Source organism: Trichoderma asperellum, chromosome 3 (assembly GCF_020647865.1).
Source record: "Trichoderma asperellum chromosome 3, complete sequence".
Classification (NCBI taxonomy): Eukaryota; Fungi; Ascomycota; class Sordariomycetes; order Hypocreales; family Hypocreaceae; genus Trichoderma; species Trichoderma asperellum.
This window is the reverse complement of record NC_089417.1, coordinates 4826222-4848123: the sequence shown is the minus strand read 5'-3', so window position 1 is coordinate 4848123 and position 21902 is coordinate 4826222. Positions and strand designations below refer to the sequence as shown.

General features: G+C 50.3%; 6 protein-coding genes across 6 annotated transcripts; 3 read left to right on the top strand and 3 right to left on the bottom strand.

Moving 5' to 3' along the window:
* Positions 1–663: 663 nt before the first annotated feature.
* Positions 664–993, bottom strand: TrAFT101_006204 (uncharacterized protein; the record flags this gene model as incomplete). Its single annotated transcript, XM_066127681.1, has 1 exon — positions 664–993. The coding sequence occupies one exon, from the start codon at positions 991–993 to the stop codon at positions 664–666; it is 330 nt and encodes a 109-aa protein (XP_065983794.1).
* A 1694-nt stretch (positions 994–2687) lies between these two features.
* On the top strand, positions 2688–9828 carry TrAFT101_006203 (uncharacterized protein). The gene has a single exon (XM_024900135.2). It carries the CDS (start codon positions 4752–4754, stop codon positions 8586–8588), a length of 3837 nt encoding a protein of 1278 aa, XP_024760730.2. The 5' UTR covers positions 2688–4751; the 3' UTR covers positions 8589–9828.
* A 92-nt stretch (positions 9829–9920) lies between these two features.
* On the bottom strand, positions 9921–12141 carry CPR6 (peptidyl-prolyl cis-trans isomerase cpr6). Its single transcript, XM_024900204.2, has 3 exons — positions 11284–12141; positions 11100–11226; positions 9921–11017 (listed from the first exon to the last, which is right to left on the bottom strand). Exons 1-3 carry the CDS (start codon positions 11515–11517, stop codon positions 10260–10262), a joined length of 1119 nt encoding a protein of 372 aa, XP_024760729.2. The 5' UTR covers positions 11518–12141; the 3' UTR covers positions 9921–10259.
* Positions 12142–12526: 385 nt separating this feature from the next.
* TrAFT101_006201 (uncharacterized protein) lies at positions 12527–13879 on the bottom strand. The gene is made up of 5 exons (XM_024908229.2): positions 13637–13879; positions 13340–13518; positions 13237–13279; positions 12978–13171; positions 12527–12900 (listed from the first exon to the last, which is right to left on the bottom strand). The coding sequence occupies exons 1-5, from the start codon at positions 13641–13643 to the stop codon at positions 12856–12858; spliced, it is 468 nt and encodes a 155-aa protein (XP_024760728.2). The 5' UTR covers positions 13644–13879; the 3' UTR covers positions 12527–12855.
* A 226-nt stretch (positions 13880–14105) lies between these two features.
* On the top strand, positions 14106–17261 carry TrAFT101_006200 (uncharacterized protein). The gene is made up of 5 exons (XM_066127680.1): positions 14106–14814; positions 14900–15986; positions 16067–16580; positions 16648–17120; positions 17180–17261. The coding sequence occupies exons 1-4, from the start codon at positions 14560–14562 to the stop codon at positions 16706–16708; spliced, it is 1917 nt and encodes a 638-aa protein (XP_065983793.1). The 5' UTR covers positions 14106–14559; the 3' UTR covers positions 16709–17120; positions 17180–17261.
* A 1369-nt stretch (positions 17262–18630) lies between these two features.
* Positions 18631–19319, top strand: TrAFT101_006199 (uncharacterized protein). The gene has a single exon (XM_024909877.2). It carries the CDS (start codon positions 18718–18720, stop codon positions 19282–19284), a length of 567 nt encoding a protein of 188 aa, XP_024760726.2. The 5' UTR covers positions 18631–18717; the 3' UTR covers positions 19285–19319.
* The last annotated feature ends 2583 nt before the right edge of the window (positions 19320–21902 follow it).

Genomic DNA, 21902 nt, shown 5'->3' with positions numbered 1-21902 from the left:
TGTCTACTATTAAGGTGCTGTAAATGAATATGAAAGGCGATATAGAGAATTTTTTTTTTTTCAAGAGTTTCTTTTTATAGAGCTGCAATAAAAAGGCAAATTTTGAAGCATAATGCCCCGTATACATGTGTACGGTATTATATCACATTACAAATACAGTAGGCTCCCTAAATCAAGGTAATTTGGCAGTGTTGCACCAACCGATGCATTCAATTCAATTCAACAGCGGATTGACATATCAGTTTACGACAACAGAAAAGGAAAGAAAGAAAATTGAGCAAATCAAATTTTGATTAATATTCTTCTCCTTTTTTTTTTTCTTTTTCATCACTTTTCACATCTTCTTTGACCATCGGTTCGGAAAGTATATATGTATTGATACGGAGTAGTAGTGAGAACCTAATAAAACGACCCTGCATCTCAATGCTACGCACCTCCTCTCTAGGATCAAGAAACAAAAAAAGAAGGAATAACAATGGGAAAAAAAAAAGTAAAAAATCAGGTACATGTCTTGAGCCCTGGTCACGGACATCCGCGGAATCGAATTGAGTTTGTGGTCCTCCCCCTTAGCTTGTACGACTTCAAGGAGGCGTGAGGTGGTATTGATGTGTGCCAACTTCCAAGATTACAAATGCGCACATGATACCACCCAGCAAGCAACACTCAATTTTCTTTACAAGCCACGCTGCGTCTTAATCTCCATTTCTCGTCGAATTTCTTTTTCAAATTGGTGGCTGGCATATCGTAATTCCACATGCCAGCCACTACAGTAGGTAGATGCTGCCACGGAGTGATTCGTAGTAGCACATCAATTTTTTTTTTGTTTCCCAGTAGGCGAAACGGGTGGCACGATGGCTCGCATGCATGTCTCGCAGGGGGGAAATTACTACTAGCCAAAGTTGCGACTGTCCTTGTGCTACGAATATGAGGACACAGAGACGATGGACCAAAAGCCGCGGTGACTGGTGCTGTGCTGTGCTCTGCTTTGATCATTCCGAATCAATCAATACCTGGGTACTCGCAAGCAAATACTTCAGTACTTAGTTGCTGGTAGTGGAGCTTAAGGAGGCCCCCCCCCCCCCCCATTTCGCCCTTCTCGTCATAACGCCTTTTTTTTTTTTTTTTTTTTTTTCTTCTTCTTATTTTTCAGTCGTCTACCGCGTCAACGATGGGATAATACCCGTAGATGGCATAATATTAATCGAGAAAAAAATACTCATAATCCATCCATCCATACCGGCCATCTGACTGATCTAAGGGCCGCTACCAGGGACAGGCCTTGTAGCCTCCGGCGCGACCAGGCCGTAAACAGCCTGGGCCACGGAGGAAGCCCTCCCAAGAAAGAAAAAAATCGTCCAACCCCTGCTGGGCTAGCAACTTGTGGGGGTGGCTTTCTGGTATGTAGAGACCTGCGAGTGAGTGCCGGCTCGGCACCCTGTCTTGTCTTGACGTTTTCGTATGTGCGGAGCAAGCAGCAGAGTCGATATTTTTTTTCCCTTTTTTTTTTTTGGGATGCATGCATTATACAAGTATAGCATGCAAGACAGGCAAGACAGGCAAACAAGCACAGAGGAGCCCGTAGCTGACCCCTGGGTTGCTCAGATCCAAGCCGATGGTTCGCTCACGACGGCTCACCGATGAGGGGGCCCAACATATATGGAGTTGCGACTCCAGGTTCGAGAACAATATCTGGCTCACCGCTTTTGGCGGTGCTCATCTTTTTTTTTCCGCTCTGCGTCCCTGATTCATGCTTGCTTGTGTCTCTCTAATGAAGCATCAGCATCAGAGGGCCAGGGAATATTGCGTGATGTATTACTTATTGTCCATGGCCTCTCCCACAAACACGGCAGCCTGCTTAGCCTGGTCTCTCTACCAGCTGGGGTTCGATTTTTTTTTTTTTTTTTTTTTTTTTTCTTTTGCCGTCTTCTTTTTTTATAACCTCCATAGCTAGCATGACGTTTGCTCACGCGCCACCAAGTGGATATCAGCCGGTCCCTCGCGGTGCTGGAAGCATCTGGAGTCACGTCCAAGCGTTGATCCATGTCTGGCTTGCCGCTCCACCACGACGCCACTAGCCAGCAAACGAGACATGGTGCTGATGGGCTTACTGACACGGCATGCTGGTTTTTCTAGAGCCTGCTGGCATGTCTTCTGTGCATGCTTCTGGCTTCAACCGGTTTCCGGTGCGTCGGTGCAGCGGTTAAACAGGGCGTCGTGTGTAGAACCCAAGACTAGCCGGGCGCATGTAAGACTGTGCTGCCACCACTGGTGTAGCCATGGAGGCAGCACGAAGCTCCGTTGATACTCGTACACGAGTGCTCACTCACAATTGTCAACCATCATCATCATCAGCAGCATCATCATCATCATCATCATCATCATCATCAGCCGCTAGGCTCTGGCCCTGGCAGAAAATCTGAGTAGAGCACCCAGGACCCTGGCTAGCCTTGCACGAATTGCCCACTGGGCATTGTCGGGCTGGGGAGCCTCAGTCTAACACTTGTCGCAGCATGTAGATTGTAGTATGCTAGATTCTCATCTTCTTCCTCGAGTCATCAGACAGATGAGATGAGTGCCACAGATCTTTCGGCGCACACACAGTTCGTCGTTGCAGCGGTCTGATATGAGCTGCGATGCGAGTTCCAGCTGCTGGGCACGGCAGGGAGGCTCTGGTGCCGGGTGATACCCTGCCTTGTCCTCTGCAGCCCGCAGCCTAAAAATACTTCGTAGCATCCAATTGTGTCAGTTGAGAGGCTCGGGATGAGCAAGAGGCGTCTGATTGCCTTCATTGCATTTTCATGCTTCGTCCAGGGGGGCCGAGAGACCTTTGCAGGAGCCGTGGTTGAGCAGCGGTCCTTCTGCTTACTCTTTTCTTGCCGTTGCAGCCCCTTCCTTCCTCTGCTCTCCTCCTTCACTCCAGACAAAGTGGCGAAAGCATCGCGCAAGTCTGTTTAAGCTTCATCCAACCACCATCTTTTGCCTGTCAAATCGATCCATCCGCCTGTCTGGGGCGCCTTTGCCTCTCACCTGCTGCTAGTCTCTGACTGGGTCCTTCACCTGCCAGAACGGTGCCAGAAGCCCGACCGGTAGCGGCCATTGGCGGAGAGCCAGAAACCGCAGACAAGGCCATCAAGGCAGCCAGCCCCAGCTCTCGAAAGGAATCAGAATCGCTGGGGGAGAGCACCAGCAAAATCCCCGAAAAGCTGACCGCCCAGCGAGCCAGGCACCCAGGAACACAAGATCAGGCACACACGCACGCACACACATACACGCACGCACACACACACTCGGTGTATCTGCCGCGCGAAGGAGGCTTCAAGTCACCATCACCACGGCAAGCGTGCAATCATATCGTCTCGTCAGCTACACGATCCTCTTTCGTGCTCGCCAAGGCACTGGAGAGCGGATACGGCAGCCCAAGACAGGTAATTCGGGCTCAAGGCTGCGGAGCAAATCTCCATCTCGCCAGTCCCATTTGTCCGGCCGAACAGAATCCTCCTCCAGACTTGTCCACCGCCTAAAACCCAGCATTCCCACCGCTCTGGTGCCATATCCGGGCCCTCAATCACGGGCTCAGTCGCTGGCCAGGGCTGCTAGGCTTGAGCTCCGTCCTGATCGACACCGCAGCACATCCTAACGCTTCGTGCTGGGACTAGCACTGCGAATTGCTTGGACAGCCCCAAGGGGTCCCCGCTCGACCTGGACTTTGGCTTGCGCCTGTGTCCGCTGTGGATACTGTATTCGCTGCAGGTATGAGAACAGAGTTGCTGAGGTGGACAAACCGCTAGCAAACACGCACGACGTCAAGACCCTCCGGCGGCCTTTGGCTGGAACTCTATTCCCAGGGTGTGTCCAGCCACACATTCAAGTACTGTACAGTAAGCACAGCACACCACAGCACGCAGGTACTCGGCTGCCAGGGACAGAGGAGCAGCGCGGCGCCTTACCACGCGAGCTCGCAGCGGCATCCGTCTTGGCTTCTTGCCGAGGAGCGAGACACACAGAACTCTACTAGACGAGACACGGGGCAGCTCAGCGGTGCCAACGCAATCCCACACACAAACTCTGCCCTCCATCGTGTCTTTCTTTCGTGGGGGGAAAGGCTCTCTGGGAGCGCAGACATCAGACAAATTCACTCAGCGCTTCGCTCCTCGCACGCCAATCTCCCGTTCCGCCGAACTGGTGCTCCGTTCCAAAGAGCACAATACTTTACTAGCACCTATTGCTACCCTGTCGCATCCCCATTGTGCCTCCACCCATCTACGGAGCACACTCTCTTAGCCCGCAAGGTAGCGCCGCGAACAAGTCGTGAACCCCGCTACGAACACGGCAGCGGCAGCATCGTCGCTACTAGAGCCTTGAACGGCACGATACTGAGGTTACTTGGGGGTGTTTTTTCGACAAATGCCATTGATGCGGACGCAGTGGCCGCTTCAACTCGACCATCTAGCAACCCGCCGCCGCCGCCGCCGCCAGAGGGAGGGCTCCGAAGCTACTCAACTTCACGATAACCACATAGAAGCAACAGATAAGAGAAGAAAGAAGCAGAAGGAGCAGAAGAAGCACATCAGAAGCAGCAGCAGCAGCAGCAGCAACACCAACAATAACACCAGTAATACCTAGTAGTTACACTCCTGCGAGTATACAAGCTCGATACAACGAGTAGTCCGAGTCCCAGTAGCGGCTGCAGCAGACGCAGCGCCAGTAGTGCCAGCATCAGCGGCGACGTTCGATGCGGCACTGGAGTCTGCATGGTGTCGAGCAATGGCATGAGCATGTCACCGCCAGTCATGGATGGATATGCAACCCGCCTGCAGGAGAGCGGTAGCGATAGCGAAGACCAACAGGCCCTGCCGCACCGGCAGCACCAGCATCGACAGGCCCAGGATCAGAGCCTAATCCAGAGTCGGCAGCACCAGGGCCAGATGCAGAAACAGCAGCGACAGCAGCCCCAGACCAGCGGCGGCTCGCCCCCTCTCCAAATCCACCGGAATAACTTGGAGCGCCTCAGCGCTTCGAATCTCAGGTCTTCATTTAGGGTCAATGCCAGCCCGAGACCTGGTCGTTCCATCACACCTGACCTACTCCAAGGTCATGGTGGTGCTGTGAGCGCTGCGCTTTCTGATTCAAACATGGCCCACCCATCCCGCAGCGTTGGCTCTCAGCAGGGCTCGCCTAGGTCTGTTCCCGGGAGCCTTGGTCGTCGCCAAGGTGTTGTCTTCAGCGATACTGTTTGCGACTCTTCAGATGGCACAGACTCCAGCCCCGCGACTCAACAGCAGAGAAATGCAAATGCGATACGGCCCAGGACGCGGACAATGGATGCCTCTATGCTAGGGCCCAGAGGCTCTGGCTCCTCCGCTACCGAGTTTCGACACAGAGTTAGCAGCGTCTCGTCTGGGTCGCAGCCCACCGTCGACGATCAGAAAACGTTGACGCCAAGTTCCGACCCTGCCAACTACTCGACGATACCGGCCGTCAGAGTACCTGAAATCACAACGCCAACGTCCAAGGACAAGAGTAGCAAGTCATCTCACCACCACCACAATAGGCGACTTTTAAAACGGCAGCCCTCTCGCCCGACCTCGCCATTGGTCGCTCCTGCGCCTTCTATCGATTCCCTCCCGTACCCTATCCCGACCGACGATGCGAATCGCTTGGTGGTGCTGATGAAGGCTCTGGGTGGGCGGATGCGTGGTGAGCTCGAATACCAGGGCGAGTACCGGGGAACCTGGCACACAGGAATGGCATATATCGACGTAGAGAAAGGCACCCTCATGTTTGGATTAGGTCACACTGGCCAAAATGCGTCGTTCCATATACCTCTTGTCTCGGACTTGCGAGGTTGCAAAGTTCACGTCACTGGCTACCCCGATGCAGAAAGAGAATGCCTGGAGATTGTCCCCAGCGAACCTGGATTGGAACTCTTGATCAGGCCCATCATGTCGGAGGAGCTGGAGCTGTGGCTCGCGGCGCTCTTGTGCTGGCAGCAGCTCACACCTCTCAACCTCAAAGTGCCCAACGGAAAACCAGCCAGCCCCGCCGGGCCTATTCGCCCTGAAATGAGACAGCGTGCCAGGTCAGGCGATACTACAAAGGCCACAAACATCATCAAAGTAGGCAAGTTCATGCTTTGGGACAAGGGTCCAGCAAGGTCAGCCCCTGCGGTCGTCCAACGGTCGTCAACGCGCGATCACATGCATCCATCCATGTTTTGGAGAAGAGTTTCTTGCGTTTTACAAGATAATGGCGAGTTTAGGCTCCTTATGGAGAACGATGTTTCAGTCTTATCCATTATTGAACTATCTCAGCTTTCTCGGTGTGCCATCCAGGGCCTCGACCGTTCCGTTCTAGAAGAAGATTATTGCATTGCCATTTTTCCCATTTACGCCTCTACCGCAACACACATATCCGTCTACCGACCCGTCTATCTAGCTGTGGATAGCCGTATCGACTTTGAGGTTTGGTTTGCGCTGCTTCGAACTTTTGCCGTCCCCGACATCTTCGCCCTAGATGACCCGCAAACAGATGAGATTCAAGATGTGGTTGATATCGAAAAAGATCTTCCGGGGGAAGTTTTCCGTATGGAAAAAATTATTAGGGTCAGAGTTGTAGAGGCCAAGATCAAAGCCAATCCAGTTGGGGTAGAGTGGTTCTCGCCGGAGAAATGTGGCAGAATGGGTCCAGATCCTTTGGTCGGCAGCTACCTTGCGGAAGTGATTTTGGATGGCGAGGTCAGAGCCAGGACGACGACCAAAAAGGATACGAAGAACCCATTCTGGAGAGAGGACTGCGAGTTTAACGATTTACCCGCGGTGGTGCAAGATCTTTCTGTTGTGCTAAAACGAGTTGATTGCGGCTCTGACGGGTACTCAAAATCGATATCCGTCCAGGAGATTATATGCGGCAGTGTAAGAATCGCCCTGGATGACGTAGAGAGAGGCCAGGGGCAGGAAAGCTGGCAGCCGATTCTGGATGATAGGCAGCAGAATATTGGGTCGATGCTAATCAAGGTCTTCCACGAAGAGCATGTCGCCTTGCTGTCGAAAGAATACGAGCCGCTGTCTGAAATTTTGCATCGATTTCCTTCAGGTCTAACTACTCTCATCTCTGCCTCTCTCCCAGGCCAACTGCGCCCACTTTCAGAGCTGTTCCTCAACATTTTCCAAGCCTCCGGCTCCGCAAGCGATTGGTTGATGGCCTTGGTCGAAGACGAAATCGATGGGATAGGAAACCAGACGTCTATCAAGAAATACCGATTTAGTAATAGACTCAAATCTAGCGAATCCATGGAGTCTTCAAACGAGCGAGAGTTGATGGTTCGCGATATCCACAGGACGTTGGCAGGAGAGGCTAACCTTTTGTTCCGAGGTAACTCGCTGCTAACACAATCTCTCGAATTTCATATGCGCCGCTTGGGCAAGGAGTACCTGGAAGAAATTCTGCAGGATAAAATCAATGAGATCAACGAATTGAACCCTGATTGCGAAGTAGATCCAAGCAAGCTGATGCAAACCGGAGGAGACTTGGATCAACACTGGGGCCGTCTTATTCACCTCACAACAGAAATATGGCTGTGCATCGCAGATTCGGCGGAAAGATTACCGGCAGAGCTGAGGCATGTTCTGAAGTACATTCGCGCTGTAGCAGATGACCGCTATGGAGACTTTCTCCGCACCGTCAGCTACACTTCCATATCGGGCTTCCTCTTCTTGCGATTCATATGCCCTGCCATCCTCTCCCCAAAACTATTTGGGCTATTACGGGATCACCCCAGACCGCAAGCACAGCGTACCTTGACACTCATTGCAAAAGCATTACAAAAGTTATCAAACTTGTCGACGTTTGGAAAGCGAGAAGAGTGGATGGAGCCGATGAATCGCTTCTTGACCCAACAGCGGCCAACCTTCCGAGGCTTTATCGACCAGGTCTGTGGTATTCCGGCTGATCGAGGCGGCAGGACCTTACCTCCCAGCTATATCACGCCTGTCACCATACTGAATCGACTAGGGCCTACAGCGAAGGAAGGATTCCCTAGCTTGCCATACTTGATTGACCAAGCTCGAGCCTTTGCGAGTCTCGTCAAACTGTGGGTAGATTCACGGCCTATCGATGTCAAACAGGCGCAAGTCGATGGAGAGCTGTTGATATTCAACGATCTATGCTTTGGGCTGCAAAAACGCGCCGATGCCTGTCTTGCCAAGGTGGTTGATTTCCGAAACAAGGAGATACCGTCGTACATGTCCCCCGAACAGCTGGCCGAGATCCTGGAACAGGTCAACTTTACTGGGCCATACCACCCGTATTATGTGGGAAGCCCAACCTCTAAGCCCAGTAGCTACGAGCAACCTCCTGGAAGCTCCAGCAGCGACGGAGGCGACTCAAGCTCGAAAAGACGCAGCAAGGAAATGAAGCGTGGAAGGGATGACGCAGACACGAAAAAAGGCAACAGTCCCCGAAATTCGAGCGGTTCAGCCAGCGGAAATCCGAAGCAGAAGAATGGAAAAGTCGGCAGGACTCTTTTGAGTGGCCTCATGAAGATTGGCGGTGGAAGATCCGAGAGTCCAGACACAAAAGGGCAACGATAAAATAAAGCCCTTACTTTTCTTTTCTTTTCTATTATATTTTTTTTCTTCTTCGGATGTATACACGTATATACATATACATGACTTGGATGTGGGGATATCAACCAGCTGCCAGTCACATGAAGGAGAGGGAAAGATTCCATCTTTGAAAACATACCTGGAGTTTTATTTTTCCCCCTCTCTTCTTTTTGCACTTTTTGTCAGACTATTTACACTTTGGTCTTGTCATTTTTTTAGACGTCTTCCGGTTGGATACACAAAATGGTGTTGGGAATTAAGGGCTCTTTGCATGGAGAAAGCTGGCGAAAGCTTTTACTCCCCCGTCTTTCGTTACGCTCTTTTTTTTTTTTCTCTTATTCATTACATCTTTTTCATTTCCATCTCCCGTCTTCTCCTTTCCAAAACAGATTGCCGTTTGTTTCTTCCTCCCTATAAAGGATTGATATGATGATATGGGGACAAAAAGGATTATGGGAGAAATTTACATCACAGGAGGCTCTCTCTCTCTCTCTCTCTCGTTTTTATATACGTTACACTACAACATGCATGCATACATTCCCCAGGTGAAAACTTTTGTTTTTTTCTTCATGTCCCCTTCTCTCTACTTTTTTTTTTATTCCCCCTGAGTTAGTTGGGCGGTGGAGGGGAGGGAAGGGAAGTTATTATTCATCACTCTTGCATTGTCATTGATAATAATGTGCGGCATAAGTAGATGCATATAGTATAGGTGGGGAAGGGGAAAAAAAAGGAGGTTCAATAACATTTCAATCTCTGGTTTGACTCTCGCTACTACTGTACTTCTCTCTCGTTCAATCTGTCTCCTCTCTCTCTCTCTCTCTCTCTCTCTCTCTCTCTCTCTCCTTGTCTGCCTCTCTCTCTGAATGGTCTCCTTTTCCCCTTTTTTCTTTTTTCCTTTTTTTCAATTTTTATTTCCTAGCCTCTTTTCTTTCCATTAAGTTCGCGACAAAAGAAGACGAACATTTTTTCTTTTAGATGAAAGTCTCTACTTTGAAATGGTAGAGAAATGGCATCTTATGAATGCGTGTGCGTGTGCGTGTGCGTGAGTGTGTTTGTGTTTGTGTTCGTGTTTGTGTTTATGTGAAAAGCGGCAGCATTTCGTTAGATAGGCATCATCGCCAATAAGTAGTCAAGTCTTATTAATACGCAGTTTTGTTTGTTCCTTTTGTTCGAATTAGGAGGTAGCGTTATGCTTTTGTAGCTTGGAATAAAAAAGTAAATGAGCTCTTAGACTTCTTCCACTTAATCACATTTTGCTTCTTCTTGTGGTGACAAGAAAAAGGGAGGGGGGAGTCTTAAGCTGTGTTTAAGCATTTGGTCACATACGCGATGTTACGTCTACAGCAATTTCTTATATCAAAAATGCCCTTTCCATATAAGTAATTGATTGACAAAGTATAGATTTTTTTCTTATTGAACCTTTTTGTTTTATTCTTTAACTCGAGTGCTGTGGTATCTTCCCCTTCCACTCTCTGTGCCTGATTCTTCTTCTAAACCTTTACGCCTCCCATGCTTTAAAACTTTTGAGACATTTTCCTCTTCATAGCAGCAATCTTGCAAGCTTCCCGTGATTTATTCCTTGAATTTTTTTTTTCTTTTTTTTTTCTTCCTCTTTTTCTCTTTTCTTTTCTTTTTTTTAAATTGTTCACCCTTCAGTTACTGAAAGAACTTCTTGTATGCAGCCTTCTCCTTCGCAGCCCGAGCAGCGGCCTTTGTTCGCACGGCATTCAGCTCGTTGTTGACAGCAGAATCAGTGGGCGCCAGCTTATGCGCCTCTTCAAGATCTTTCAGGGCCCCTTCCTCGTCCTTTTGGCGAACGTTGGCAAAGCCACGTCGGTAGAAAGCCTTTGCGCGGTCTGCGGGGGCGATGCCACCGACAGCGAGAGCGGCGGTGGCGCTGCGGACAGCATCGGCCCAGGCTTCCAGCTTGATGTGCAGAAGGGCAGAGTTATTGTTTAGGGAGAAACGCAGAGCGTCAAGCTGGGCCTTGCCTTCGGGCCAGTCGTCCAGCTCCGGCTCCTCGTTGATGTATCGCAAGCCCTTTTCGTACTTTTCGAGACCAAGAGCGATGTTACCCGCCTTGAAAGCCTTGTTACCGAAATCTTTGCAGTCCGAGGCAATCTTGTAGGTGGTCTTGGCGTCAGGAGGTGTAGAGCAGTCCTCGGGGAAATCTTCGTGGGGGTCTCCGAGGGCATCGGGCTGCTTGACATCAGCGCTGAGGGCTTCGTCTCCGGAGAGCTCGCCACAGTCGGCGATGATGGCGTCTTTCGAGGGTCGGTCGCCGGCCTCGGTGCGGACATTTTCGATCTGGCGGACGACGGATTTGCCGTTGAGGACTTCGCCAAAGACCACGTGCTTACCATCCAGATGCGGCGTAGGGACGGTGGTGATGAAAAACTGAGAGCCGTTGGTGTCTGGAGGAATGCACGAGTTAGCCACAGTTTAGGGGGGAGATTTGGGGAGACTAAGAGGTATAGATCTTGGGATATGACATACTGGGGCCAGCGTTTGCCATGGACAGAAGGAATGGCTTGTCGTGCTTTCTGGGGAAGGCCTCGTCCTCGAACTTGGCTCCGTAGATGGACTCGCCGCCAGTGCCATCTCCAGCTGTGAAATCACCACCCTATATTTAGCAATGTCAGCACTCGTATTCGGCCTAACCAACGCCATTTCTGCGAACCTGGATCATAAACTGCTTGATCACGCGGTGGAAGGAAGAGCCCTTGTAGTGCAGAGGCTTGCCCGACTTGCCCAGTCCCTTCTCGCCAGTGCAGAGAGCACGGAAGTTCTCAACGGTCTTGGGAACGAGATCAGAGTACAGCTCCATGTTGATGCGGCCAAGAGGCTTGCCGCCCAGGGTGATGTCGAAGAAGACACGGGGCCGGGTGGCCTTGGTCTCGGTTTCAGAAGCCATGATGGTGACGGTCGCGGAGAGAAGAGAAAGAGATCAAGTCGGCGGGGGGCGGTGGATGGTGGACGAGATCAATTGGATCGCTGGAGAGTGGAATGAAGGAGAAGAGATGAGTGGAGGGGAGAGTTTGCGATGCCTAAAAGATGGCGAGTCGTGGCCTGGCCGGAAGAAGGCTGCGAAGATTCCTTCCGCTTCTCTCGATATAGTGATGCGGGGTCAGGCTAGCGATGGAAAGTCAATGCGTTGACGCTCTGTGTCTGAGCTGGAGGAAGGGAGACAAAGAGGTTGGGAAGAAGAGGATAGAGCAGGGAACTTGGAACAAAGGAAAAGAGAAGAGAAGAGAAGAAGAAGAAGAAGAAGAAGAACCAGGTGGGACGAGGGTAATGAAACAAATGGAGGTCAATTGAGCGCTGTTGATAGCTAAGACCTGATGCTGGAAGCTGCTTAGGTAGGTGCGTACTAAGACTGGTGATATAATGGATGCTAAGCTATTATTACAGGCTACCTATCTTTAGCTACTGATCCATGTCTGGCACGACTGAGATGAGCACAAAGCACAAGCTCAAGCTCAAAGGCATCAGGCGGCTGTGCTTTGGGCTGGTGCTGAGCTTCAGCCCAACTTGATCAATCACAAGATTCGAGCTGACATCAGTTTCTACACGCTGCCCCTCCATCAGTAATTCTGCCCCTCCAAGCTCTGTTTTTTGAGATTGGAAGCTCTGCAGTGGAGCCCGGTCTAGGTGCTGTTAGTGGCCAGCCCCCCGCTGCTGTAGAAGTTTCTAGCAGGTGGCGCTGGGCCGCAGCGCATGATGAACGCTGTCACGCATTTGCATCGGGGTACATGCAGGCCGTGCATGTGTTGCTATCGACGGGCTACCTAAGCTATTCCATCCTGCAACAAACACCCCATTGCATATCTACATGCATACCAGGGCCCCTGGGCATTCTTTAGTCGCATTTCTGAGTGAGCAGACTGGCCACCTGTCGTAATATCTTCTGATATCATATCCGGCTCCCATGCTGCCGTTGCTAATAAAGGGATTGTTGGATCACGCATGCATGCCCTCAAGGCACAATCATGTCTGAATGGCTCCTATACCGCCTTTGAACTATTTTTCTCATTTAATTCCGTTCCAAGATGAATTACAAGTATTGTATCCAGTCGTCTCTTGCTAGCACCCTACTCGGAGTAAAGTGCCGTCAGCAAAATGACTACCCGGGATGAAGCAAGTTGAAAACCAAGTATCAAAGCGTAAATCTATGGCTGTTTCTATAGACTAATTTCCCTCAATTCTATTCGCTCTATGCGTCACATCGTATTCTCATCATCTGTATCACCCTCTACCTTTCAGACACGGGAGCTCCGGCCTGGAGCTCCAAAGTAACCTGTATCACACAAATACCGATCGTATCAGCACCATTCTGGCATGATCAGAAAGTCCCGAAATCAAGCAATGACTTACCGGCCCATCGTTGACAAGAGCAACTTCCATCATGGCCTGAAACTTGCCGTCCTTGACTCGATCCGCCAGATAGAGGTCCTTGACCTTTTGTACAAAGTAATGGTACAGGCGGCTCGCTTCTTCGGGGTTTGCTGCGCCATGGAAATCGGGCTTGGTGCCCTTTTTGGTTTTTGCTAGCAGAGTAAATTGTGATACTAGTCGTCTCTCATGAGCATCTTCATCTTTGTAGGGAATATGTGGTGCGTATTATATTACTCACCGCACAGCACCTCGCCCTCAATGTCTGTGACGCTCCTTTTCCACTATCACTCCAATCAAATCATCAGCAGTGTCTCACAGCCTGGGCAAAAGGCCTCACATACCCGGCCACCGTCTTCGTCATCCCAAAGCTTCATCTTGACAACCTTGTTCGCTAATGAATCGGCTTCTTTTTCTGTGTCTCCCGGCGCAACGGCCGCAAATACCAGCACTCCACGGCCAATGGATGACACCAGATGCTTTTCCACCGTCACGGACGCAGAAAGCACGCGCTGAATGATTGCTTTATGAAGATAACCATATTAGATCTTATTGCCATGCTATAATAATTTATTGTGTACATAAAAGGCCTTCAATAACAGCACAGAGGGGGAAGATAGAGGGTAGCAGGTTTGGCCTACCCTTCATTGTGAGCAACGTATAGCCGGTGCCGGCACTTGTTCCACCAAGAATGGATTGATTACAACAGCAGAGGATGATAAGAGAAAGAATGAAACCCCTTGTCCCAGTGGCCCTGCTGCCAACCCACTGAAATCAACCAAAGCCCAGAGAGAAAATGTATCAAATAACAGGAGCAAGGGAATCTTGTACCGAGACCGGCGACATCTAATCGGCTTGGCCAGACAAAGGCAATCCAATCAGTCTAAAGATGCCATGAATCGCGCATGCAAAGTCTGTGTCATGTGAGAGACGGCGTAGCCACTTATCAGACATCCCACCTTGCCAAAGTATCCTTTGATAGCCAAAGCCATGCGATAATGATAGACTGATTGATTCAAGTATGCAAATAGGAATAAAAAAAGACTCAATTGTAGTTATGCAATGCATTTTTTGTAATTGATTATTTTTAAATCAATTAATATCGGGTCATCCATAGCCATATGCACAGTTTTTGCTTTCTCGGCTAATCATCGCACAGCACAAAGTACCGCCCTGCTGTTAGCTCGGTGCAGCCTCGCGACCTGGCCTCACCAACTTCAATCTCGCACGTCCATCGCCTTAAAGGCTCAATCCAGCTGATTATCGCCACAGACACCCCCGGTCAGCGCTTTGGAGTTGATCCCGACACGACCGCCTCTGCCGCTTCTGTTGCTGTGCACAGCAGCTCTGCGCCCATCACGTGGTCGAAGCCGAGCCTCGCACGCATCTACAGCCTTCCGTCACAAAGGCTGCCCCACGAAAACGGATCAAGCCACCGGCGAAATCTTATTGTACCCTTTGTGCAAAGCACAACGAACTCGGACATCTCTGTTGGCGACCAAATCTCCCAAACACAACCGGAAAGGACGCCGCTCGGGCTTTTCTCCCCTCCTCTACCGACAAAATGGCGGCGAGGAAACTACAACAAGAAGTCGACAAGTGCTTCAAGAAGGTGGCGGAAGGCGTCGCCGAGTTCGAGGCCATCTACGAAAAGATTGAACAGTCAAATAACCCGGCCCAGAAGGAGAAGCAGGAAGACAACCTCAAGCGCGAAATCAAGAAGCTGCAAAGACTGCGCGACCAGATCAAGACATGGGCCGCCAGCAACGACATCAAGGACAAGGCTCCCTTATTGGAGCATCGCAAACTGATTGAGACTGTTGGTGGGCCCCAGTAACGTTGGGTATTGATGCATACCTAGTATAGAGTCGCATACTGACCTACTTCATTTCGCCGACTTCTAGCAAATGGAGAAATTCAAGGCTGTGGAAAAGGCCATGAAGACGAAAGCATACTCCCAAGCGGGCCTCTCAGCCGCTGCGAAACTAGATCCCAAAGAGCAGGCCAAAGTAGAAGCCTGCGACTTCCTGAATAGCATGGTTGATGAGCTGGAGCTGCAGATCGAGACCCTAGAAGCCGAGAACGAGTCCATACAGGCTACGATGAAGAAAGGAAAGAACAAGATCGTTCAGGAGAACCGCATGGCCGAGATCGACCGGATAATCGAGAAGCACAAATGGCATCAGGGCAAACTGGAGCTGATTCGAAGGACGCTGGAGAATGGAGGCATCGATACCGACGACGTCACCGGCCTAGAGGAGCAAATCCGCTACTATGTGTCTGATGGCATGAACGAGGACTACATGGACGACGATGAAATATACGACGATCTAGACCTTGAGGAGGAGGAAGGTGTCTTCGGCATGAACCAGGATAACGAGAAGAACTCGTCTCAGGATACTCAGTCTATACAAGACGACACCCATGATTTCGAGCTGCCAGCCAAACCGAGGAAACCAGCCAAAGACTCCGACTCCACCACGTCAACGCGAACGAAATCTGTGCAGTCCAAATCACCCTTACCGGCACTGGCAACGCTGCATACTCCGCTATCAGCAATAGGTAGTGGGGGTAGCGGTAGTCCTGCCATGAAGCCTGCTTCTATCCCCTCGAGGCCTGCGGGAGAGGGACTCAAGTATGCGTCTGCCGCAGCCGCAGCCGCAGCCGCAGACAAGAACAACGTCGGCATTGCTCCTCTGCCGCCGCCACCAGGAGTTGCTGCCGGTATCTCGCCTTTACCGCCTGCGCAGTTGAAGACGAGCGCAACGAATTCACCGGCCGTCTCGTTTGTTCAGCCAGCTCAGGCGCCCGAACCCAAGCAAGCTACACCTGTTGTTGCGCCCGCATCTACTTCTACGCCTGCGCCCGCGTCCACACCCGCACCTGTAGAGAACGCCGAGGCACCGTCAAGTACGAAAGCGACAAAGAAATCAAAAGCGTCAGGGAAACAGCCAGCCACATCGGAAGCACCACCCTCCGAGGCATCCTCTGGTAAGTTGCCAATGAGAGCACCTTGTGGATGTTATTATGTGTGTATTCTCCAGCTAACACCGGATCACTTCCAAATAAAGCAACCCAAGCAAACGGTTCCGCCAACGGTGTCAAGTCCACTACGGAGGAGACCGAAGAGGAATCCATCTATCATCTCCCTGCGTCCCTACAAGATCTCGTTGAGTCGTATGAGACATCACGAAAACGACCTTACCAACCATTATCGCCTTCAACCCTGAGCTTGATGAAGGCGAGCCAGCTGAGCTACCCCAGCGCTTTTGAAGCCGATGTCCCGCGAACATATCGTCCCGATATGCCTGTGCCGCAGACTGGTTCTGGATTCCCCACACAACCGCTGCCCATATTTGATGACCCTCGGCTGTACTCGAGGATAGACCCCGACACTCTGTTTTACGTTTTTTACTACAAGCAAGGAACGGCGCAGCAGTATTTGGCCGCCAAGGCGCTGAAAGATCAAAGTTGGCGGTTTCACAAGCAGTACCAAACCTGGTTCCAGCGGCACGAAGAACCCAAGAATATCACAGAGGAATTCGAGCAAGGCACCTATCGCTTCTTTGACTACGAGAGCACATGGTAAGATGCACCTTAACGGTCTTGTTGCATTATATAATCTCAATTATTAACCTCTACTCTACTATAGGATGAACCGGAGAAAGGCTGATTTTAAATTTGCTTACAAATTTCTTGAAGATGACATTTAGTCAACTGTTGGCTTTTGATGATGGGATGCATAGGCTAGGCTGGGACTATTATGTGTTTTTGCTTTTGTCATCCGTGCCCTGTCCATGACGGGGCTGATTTTTTTCTTTCTTTCTTGTCTTTATGGGAGTTATAAGAGATCATCATCGTAGCTGCGACTATGCGCTACTAAAGTTGGGTTTCTCAAATGGAGGGAAATGACTAGTGCCAAAATAATCTATATGAGGCGGCGTCCCCCCCTTTTTTTTTCCTCTCAAGGGAAACAAATTCTGTGCCGAGAGATTGTTTGCAGTTTCCTTGTCTCGCAATGTGGCTCAGTAAGCAAATGGTGTTGTTGAGATGCTAATTGAAGTGACAACAAACAAGCGGACTTGCAAAGCCAAATGGCTTCGCACATATGCATATACCTCTTAAGTGAGTAAACCCGCGTACATCACTAAGAGCTGGGAACTATGGCTGAACTATTTAGAAAGAAACTTGGACCTCAGTTAGAAACTGGCGCTAAGGGGTTCAGCTAACTTCACACAAGCCGCTCAACCAGATGGAACTTGCCGCAGACAAAGTCGTGATAAGCCAGCTCGTATATTAGAAAAGTACTTCCTAGATTGATATCGTTATCTTAGGGTTGTCGCCGTATCGCATTCGGGCCTGTTATGACAGGGTTTGTTTGAAGGAGACGTCATAGAGCCAAGCGTTCATGGTGCTAGAAGAACACCTCGGGAAGATCCGTTGCACATAGAAGAAAGGGTACAGCAAAGACTTATTCCCCCCCACAGAACGTCTCGAGTCAACGTACTTGCAGTTTACGATCAACTGTCATAAATGCGCGTGGTTGCATGGGGACATGGCGGATGCTACATCATGTCAAGCCATGACTCGCGAATTATCCGGGGGGCCACCATCGGCAACTCCCGCTCTCTACAAGGATGTACTATCGTACTAACATTGGCCTTGATGGTACATACTGCTATGTACCACTGCTATCAACTGCAGTGCTTTATGTACGAACACTCCTACTTGGTAGGCGTGCAGATCCAGCCCTACGTTTTGAACTACACCCCCACAGGGATCACAACTGTTAGGAACTTTGCAGCTAAAGGATTTAACTGGGGACCAAGGATCGATTAAAGTACTCCAGTCCCTAAACTTGTACTCTATAGTGTTTTGTGATGGAGTCAAGGGCGCATCAGTGTAATATATAGACAGCAACTCGTAACAGTTGCGATCTCTGTAGGGCGTGTCTTGTCGAGCTGTCTCGCCTCGCCTCGCCTTAACTCGGACGCACTGCGACTCAGCCTTACCCAACTCAGTGCGTACTATTCTCCCCTACTTGCCTGTAGCATGCAGGTACTGCGGCCGGCAGAGGAGGGGTAATCTACACGGAGATCTGAATGGTACTACTACCAGTATCATCTCACTGCTTGGTAGTGTTTATTCTATGGACCGACTATAGATTTGTGAGATCTGTTTATCTTGCAGGCTTTGGGAAGATCCTTGGCGCAGAGTCTAGAAGGAGTGGGAACTTGCGGGCGCTGAGTAGCACGGTGAGCAGAAATGCGCAGACGCATGGTACGGTACAAACGGATTAGGCATGGAAGTGATTTTTGATTCCACATCAGCCATTGGTTGTGGAACTGAGGAATTGCAGGATTCCGTTTGTTGAAGTGGACACAGCAGTGATTCAGTGAGAAGATAGAGCTGCAGCTGGCCATGAAAGATCGGATGAAGCAGATGAGTGAATAATGCTGTTTATGCTGCTGCGTTTGCAGAGCGTTTGCAGAGCGTTTGCTTCCTCGCTTGTTTGATATTGTGGCCACTGACACAAACTCTACTCTTCAGTCTCGACAAGACAAATCTGCACACAGAAGATATTCTCAAAGTGCTTTTACGAGCAAGCAAATCCTATTTGACAGTAAGTAACCATGAAACTGCCACGAGGGCACTCCATCGTGGCTTATATTCCAGACTAGGACATTTACGAAAACGAAAGGGTGAAGAAAACAAGGAAAAGATGAGTGCCAATTCGGAGTGGGTGTCTTGGTACGACAAGCCGCACAAGCGACAGTCCGCCGCCGCTCCAGAGGAAACGTCAACTCTCGGCGCAGACGAGAAGGATGCGTCCATCACCGACCCCAGCACCGTCAACCTCCAGTCCGGCGTCTTCAACAAGGTTGCCAGCACCTTTACGCAGCTCTTTAGTCACAAGCGGTCTCATCTAACTCGCAACCAGACCCAGACCCGTCTTGGCTGGACCACCACCGGCGAGCTGGGCGTGCTGCGCCAAGAGCAAGACGCGCAGTACGAGTTCATGGAAGAGCTGGAGAAAAAGATTAAGGACCTCAAGAAGGAGGTGGAGCAGCTAAAGGGCCTGGTCAAGGCATACGAGGCCAAGATGGAGCGCAACGACGACCTTTTGCAGCACTGCATGCACTGGATCACGATGGCGCAAGTCTTTGGCGACGTGCCCGTGGCGAAGGACCGGATGGGGTGGAAGCCTGGCCGGGACGCGGCACTAGAGGGCAGCAGTGAGGACGGCAGTGAGGATGGAGATGAGGGAGACAACAATCTAGTTTGGTAAAGAAACAACAACAACAACAACAACAACAACAACAACAACAACAACAACAACAACAACAACAACAACAGCCCCCCTTATGATGGAAATGATGGATGCATATGACGATGATGATGATGATGCCTGGAGGATTGGTGGCTTTAATTGGGGGTCATATGCATGGCGAGAGATACCTAATACGATACGATATTGCTTGGGGAGGTACCTGTAATGTTTTCAACCGGAGACGATCAATCTACGGCTTGCATTTAGCCTGTCGACAGATAACAGAGCTTAGAGACTTCTAGAAGCCATACTAACCAGCCCAGCCAGGGGGTTAGTTTCGCTCATCAAAGGCTTATTTTCCTTTTTATCCAAGACGCCACACGTCATCGTGCCTTCGGCCCTATTAGTAGTAGCAGGCGCAATTATTTTTCTTCTTAATTTTGAATTTATTACTACAAAATTCATAAGTTAGCGTCTTTTTTTTTTTTTTTTTTTTTTTTTTTTTGAGATATTATTTTTTTCGTTTTCCCATCAGGGGCCCCCCAAGTGCCCCTTCCCAATAGATCTATTGCATGCAGAATGATATATGGTGAGTTGGCAAGAGCAATTACCGTCATCAAAACGGTTCTAGCCCTCGGGATTATGGCACAGCCAAGATGCAGAAGCGCGCGCCTTCCCTCGTTTCTCGTTTCTCGTAAAAATCATCAAACGGCCAAGGCAAGACCACAAGGCGCTATTACTACTTACTCCTCCTCCTCCTCCCTTGCCCTGGCTTCTGTTCCACGATGAAAATTTTTCTTCATTTTTCCCCCTTTACCCTTTTCTGCTCCTAGCTTGCAAACTTCTAGAACAACCGGGGCGTTGTTCTTGATCTTCGCGTTCCTTCGTGCGTGTGTCTATTACAGTTTTGTTGACCGCCTCTAGTCAGATGGCACAAAGATTGTGAAGTTTTTTTCCTGTTTGACATCATCCCGTGCCCATGTCATTGGCACAGAGCCAAAAAAGGGAAAGAAAAAAAAAGTCAGAGATGATGCCCCATGAGCGGGTGAGATGAGTGGAAAAACACTTCCCGCATCACTCACATCACGCTTGGTTCTTCCGGCGGCGCCTGGCTATCGCTCTCTGCCCAGGGATACCGCTACCAGCATCCCGAAACCGCCCCCGAAGGCCCTGTTATGCTTTCCCAACGCGTGCCGGCCAAGGATGGCGCGCCGCCCTAGACTCGCAGCAGTGCCTATTTGGCTGCCATGGACGGGAGGAAAGGCTAAGCGGGCAGATGGGACGTGTTGACTTGTGGTGGAGTTGCCGCCCGTCAGCATGCTCTACTCTCGTCGTAGTACTATTGCTACGAGGAGGGTGCATGCTCCCCATCTCTGGCTGCTGATAAGATGCTGAGGAAAAGAGGCTAGGCGCATATGACTGCTCTGCTACATACGATACGTACATACGGTTGTTGCCGCCCCCATCATCACCAATCGCGGCTATACTTTCCTCGTGGCTTTCCTAGGGCTATTTCAGACAGAGCTAGGACAGAAGGCCGGAGGCCCGCAACGCAGCAGTTCGGCATGACGATCTCCCAAGTCTCAATATATGCGACGGGGGCACAAGATCAGTCCTGGTCGACGATCATCTGAATCAGCCACGTCTGGCCGCTTTATGACGGCCCCGAGGAGCGCAGAGGTTCATCAATGTCCGCACGCTATGTTGCAAAGCCGCGAGTGGAGCATAGCTTGTTTGGTCCTTCATTCCCTTGCATAACCCAGTCGATCCTTTGGGTTATTACCAGAGATCAAAGTGAGGCCCCAGCATGAGGCGCGGAAAGAGAAAATTCAGCCATGCAGAGCACGCGCCAGGCCACTTCACCTCTGAAGACGCCCGACCAATGACGCTTACACGGACACGGACACAGACCTCTCCTTATAATATGGAACACGTCTAGAAAGAGGTTGTCATCTCGATCGTGGCTGCAGTCTAGAAGAAAGAGGCAAGGAAATCAGTGCTCAGCGAGATACTGTAAAGCGGGTTCACGGATGCTATTCAGTTGAGTGTTGCTCAAGTCCTCAGCGCCGATCGTATCCATATCTGTTGAGTTTCGAACAAACCAGCCACTTGTTGGCGGGACTAGGAATAGCTTGGATGTCCCGACGAAGACTCGGATTGTCTGGGTTCTACCTCCTCCATGTATGAGGACTACTATTGGTTCGATACACCCTGAACGCCTAACAAGGCAAGTCGTATAGGCTATTTGGTGCTTTGTTCGCAATTGACAACAATGGCTTGTCTGTTGCAATTATAGCACCACTGCTGCTAGTAGCATCGAATGGCAGGCAGTACCTGAACTGACATCCTACGCGGTCGTTCCCTCTCCTGGAATAGAGGCGGCATTAGCTCGCCATAGGCCGCGATATCTATTGCCGACGTACATATGGGTGTACACCTTGAGGCTCAATAGTCGGGCTTCTGTGCTGGACTTTTGGGATTCGGGATTCGCTGCACTACACCCACGCCTACATGCACGTAAGGTGGGGGAAGGGGCTAAGGTAAGATGGGCTAAGTTGCTGGCAACATGCGAAGGGTTGCTATGGTGCTAATCCCTACTAGGAGATAGCTTCCTGCCCAAAGCGGCTTTCACGACT

What these genes read in the sequence shown, in the direction of transcription:
- TrAFT101_006203 (XM_024900135.2), top strand. Translation starts at nt 4,752, where the DNA reads ATGGTGTCGAGCAATGGCATGAGCATGTCACCGCCAGTCATGGATGGA.
- TrAFT101_006199 (XM_024909877.2), top strand. Translation starts at nt 18,718, where the DNA reads ATGAGTGCCAATTCGGAGTGGGTGTCTTGGTACGACAAGCCGCACAAG.
- TrAFT101_006200 (XM_066127680.1), top strand. Translation starts at nt 14,560, where the DNA reads ATGGCGGCGAGGAAACTACAACAAGAAGTCGACAAGTGCTTCAAGAAG. An exon ending in ATCGCAAACTGATTGAGACT is followed by an intron (nt 14,815 to 14,899) that starts GTTGGTGGGCCC and finishes GCCGACTTCTAG; the next exon opens with CAAATGGAGAAATTCAAGGC. An exon ending in ACCCTCCGAGGCATCCTCTG is followed by an intron (nt 15,987 to 16,066) that starts GTAAGTTGCCAA and finishes TTCCAAATAAAG; the next exon opens with CAACCCAAGCAAACGGTTCC.
- TrAFT101_006201 (XM_024908229.2), bottom strand. An exon ending in ATGACGAAGACGGTGGCCGG is followed by an intron (nt 13,280 to 13,339) that starts GTATGTGAGGCC and finishes TTGGAGTGATAG; the next exon opens with TGGAAAAGGAGCGTCACAGA. An exon ending in CTCTTGTCAACGATGGGCCG is followed by an intron (nt 12,901 to 12,977) that starts GTAAGTCATTGC and finishes TGTGTGATACAG; the next exon opens with GTTACTTTGGAGCTCCAGGC.
- CPR6 (XM_024900204.2), bottom strand. Translation starts at nt 11,517, where the DNA reads ATGGCTTCTGAAACCGAGACCAAGGCCACCCGGCCCCGTGTCTTCTTC. An exon ending in TCAAGCAGTTTATGATCCAG is followed by an intron (nt 11,227 to 11,283) that starts GTTCGCAGAAAT and finishes TGCTAAATATAG; the next exon opens with GGTGGTGATTTCACAGCTGG. An exon ending in CATGGCAAACGCTGGCCCCA is followed by an intron (nt 11,018 to 11,099) that starts GTATGTCATATC and finishes GCATTCCTCCAG; the next exon opens with ACACCAACGGCTCTCAGTTT.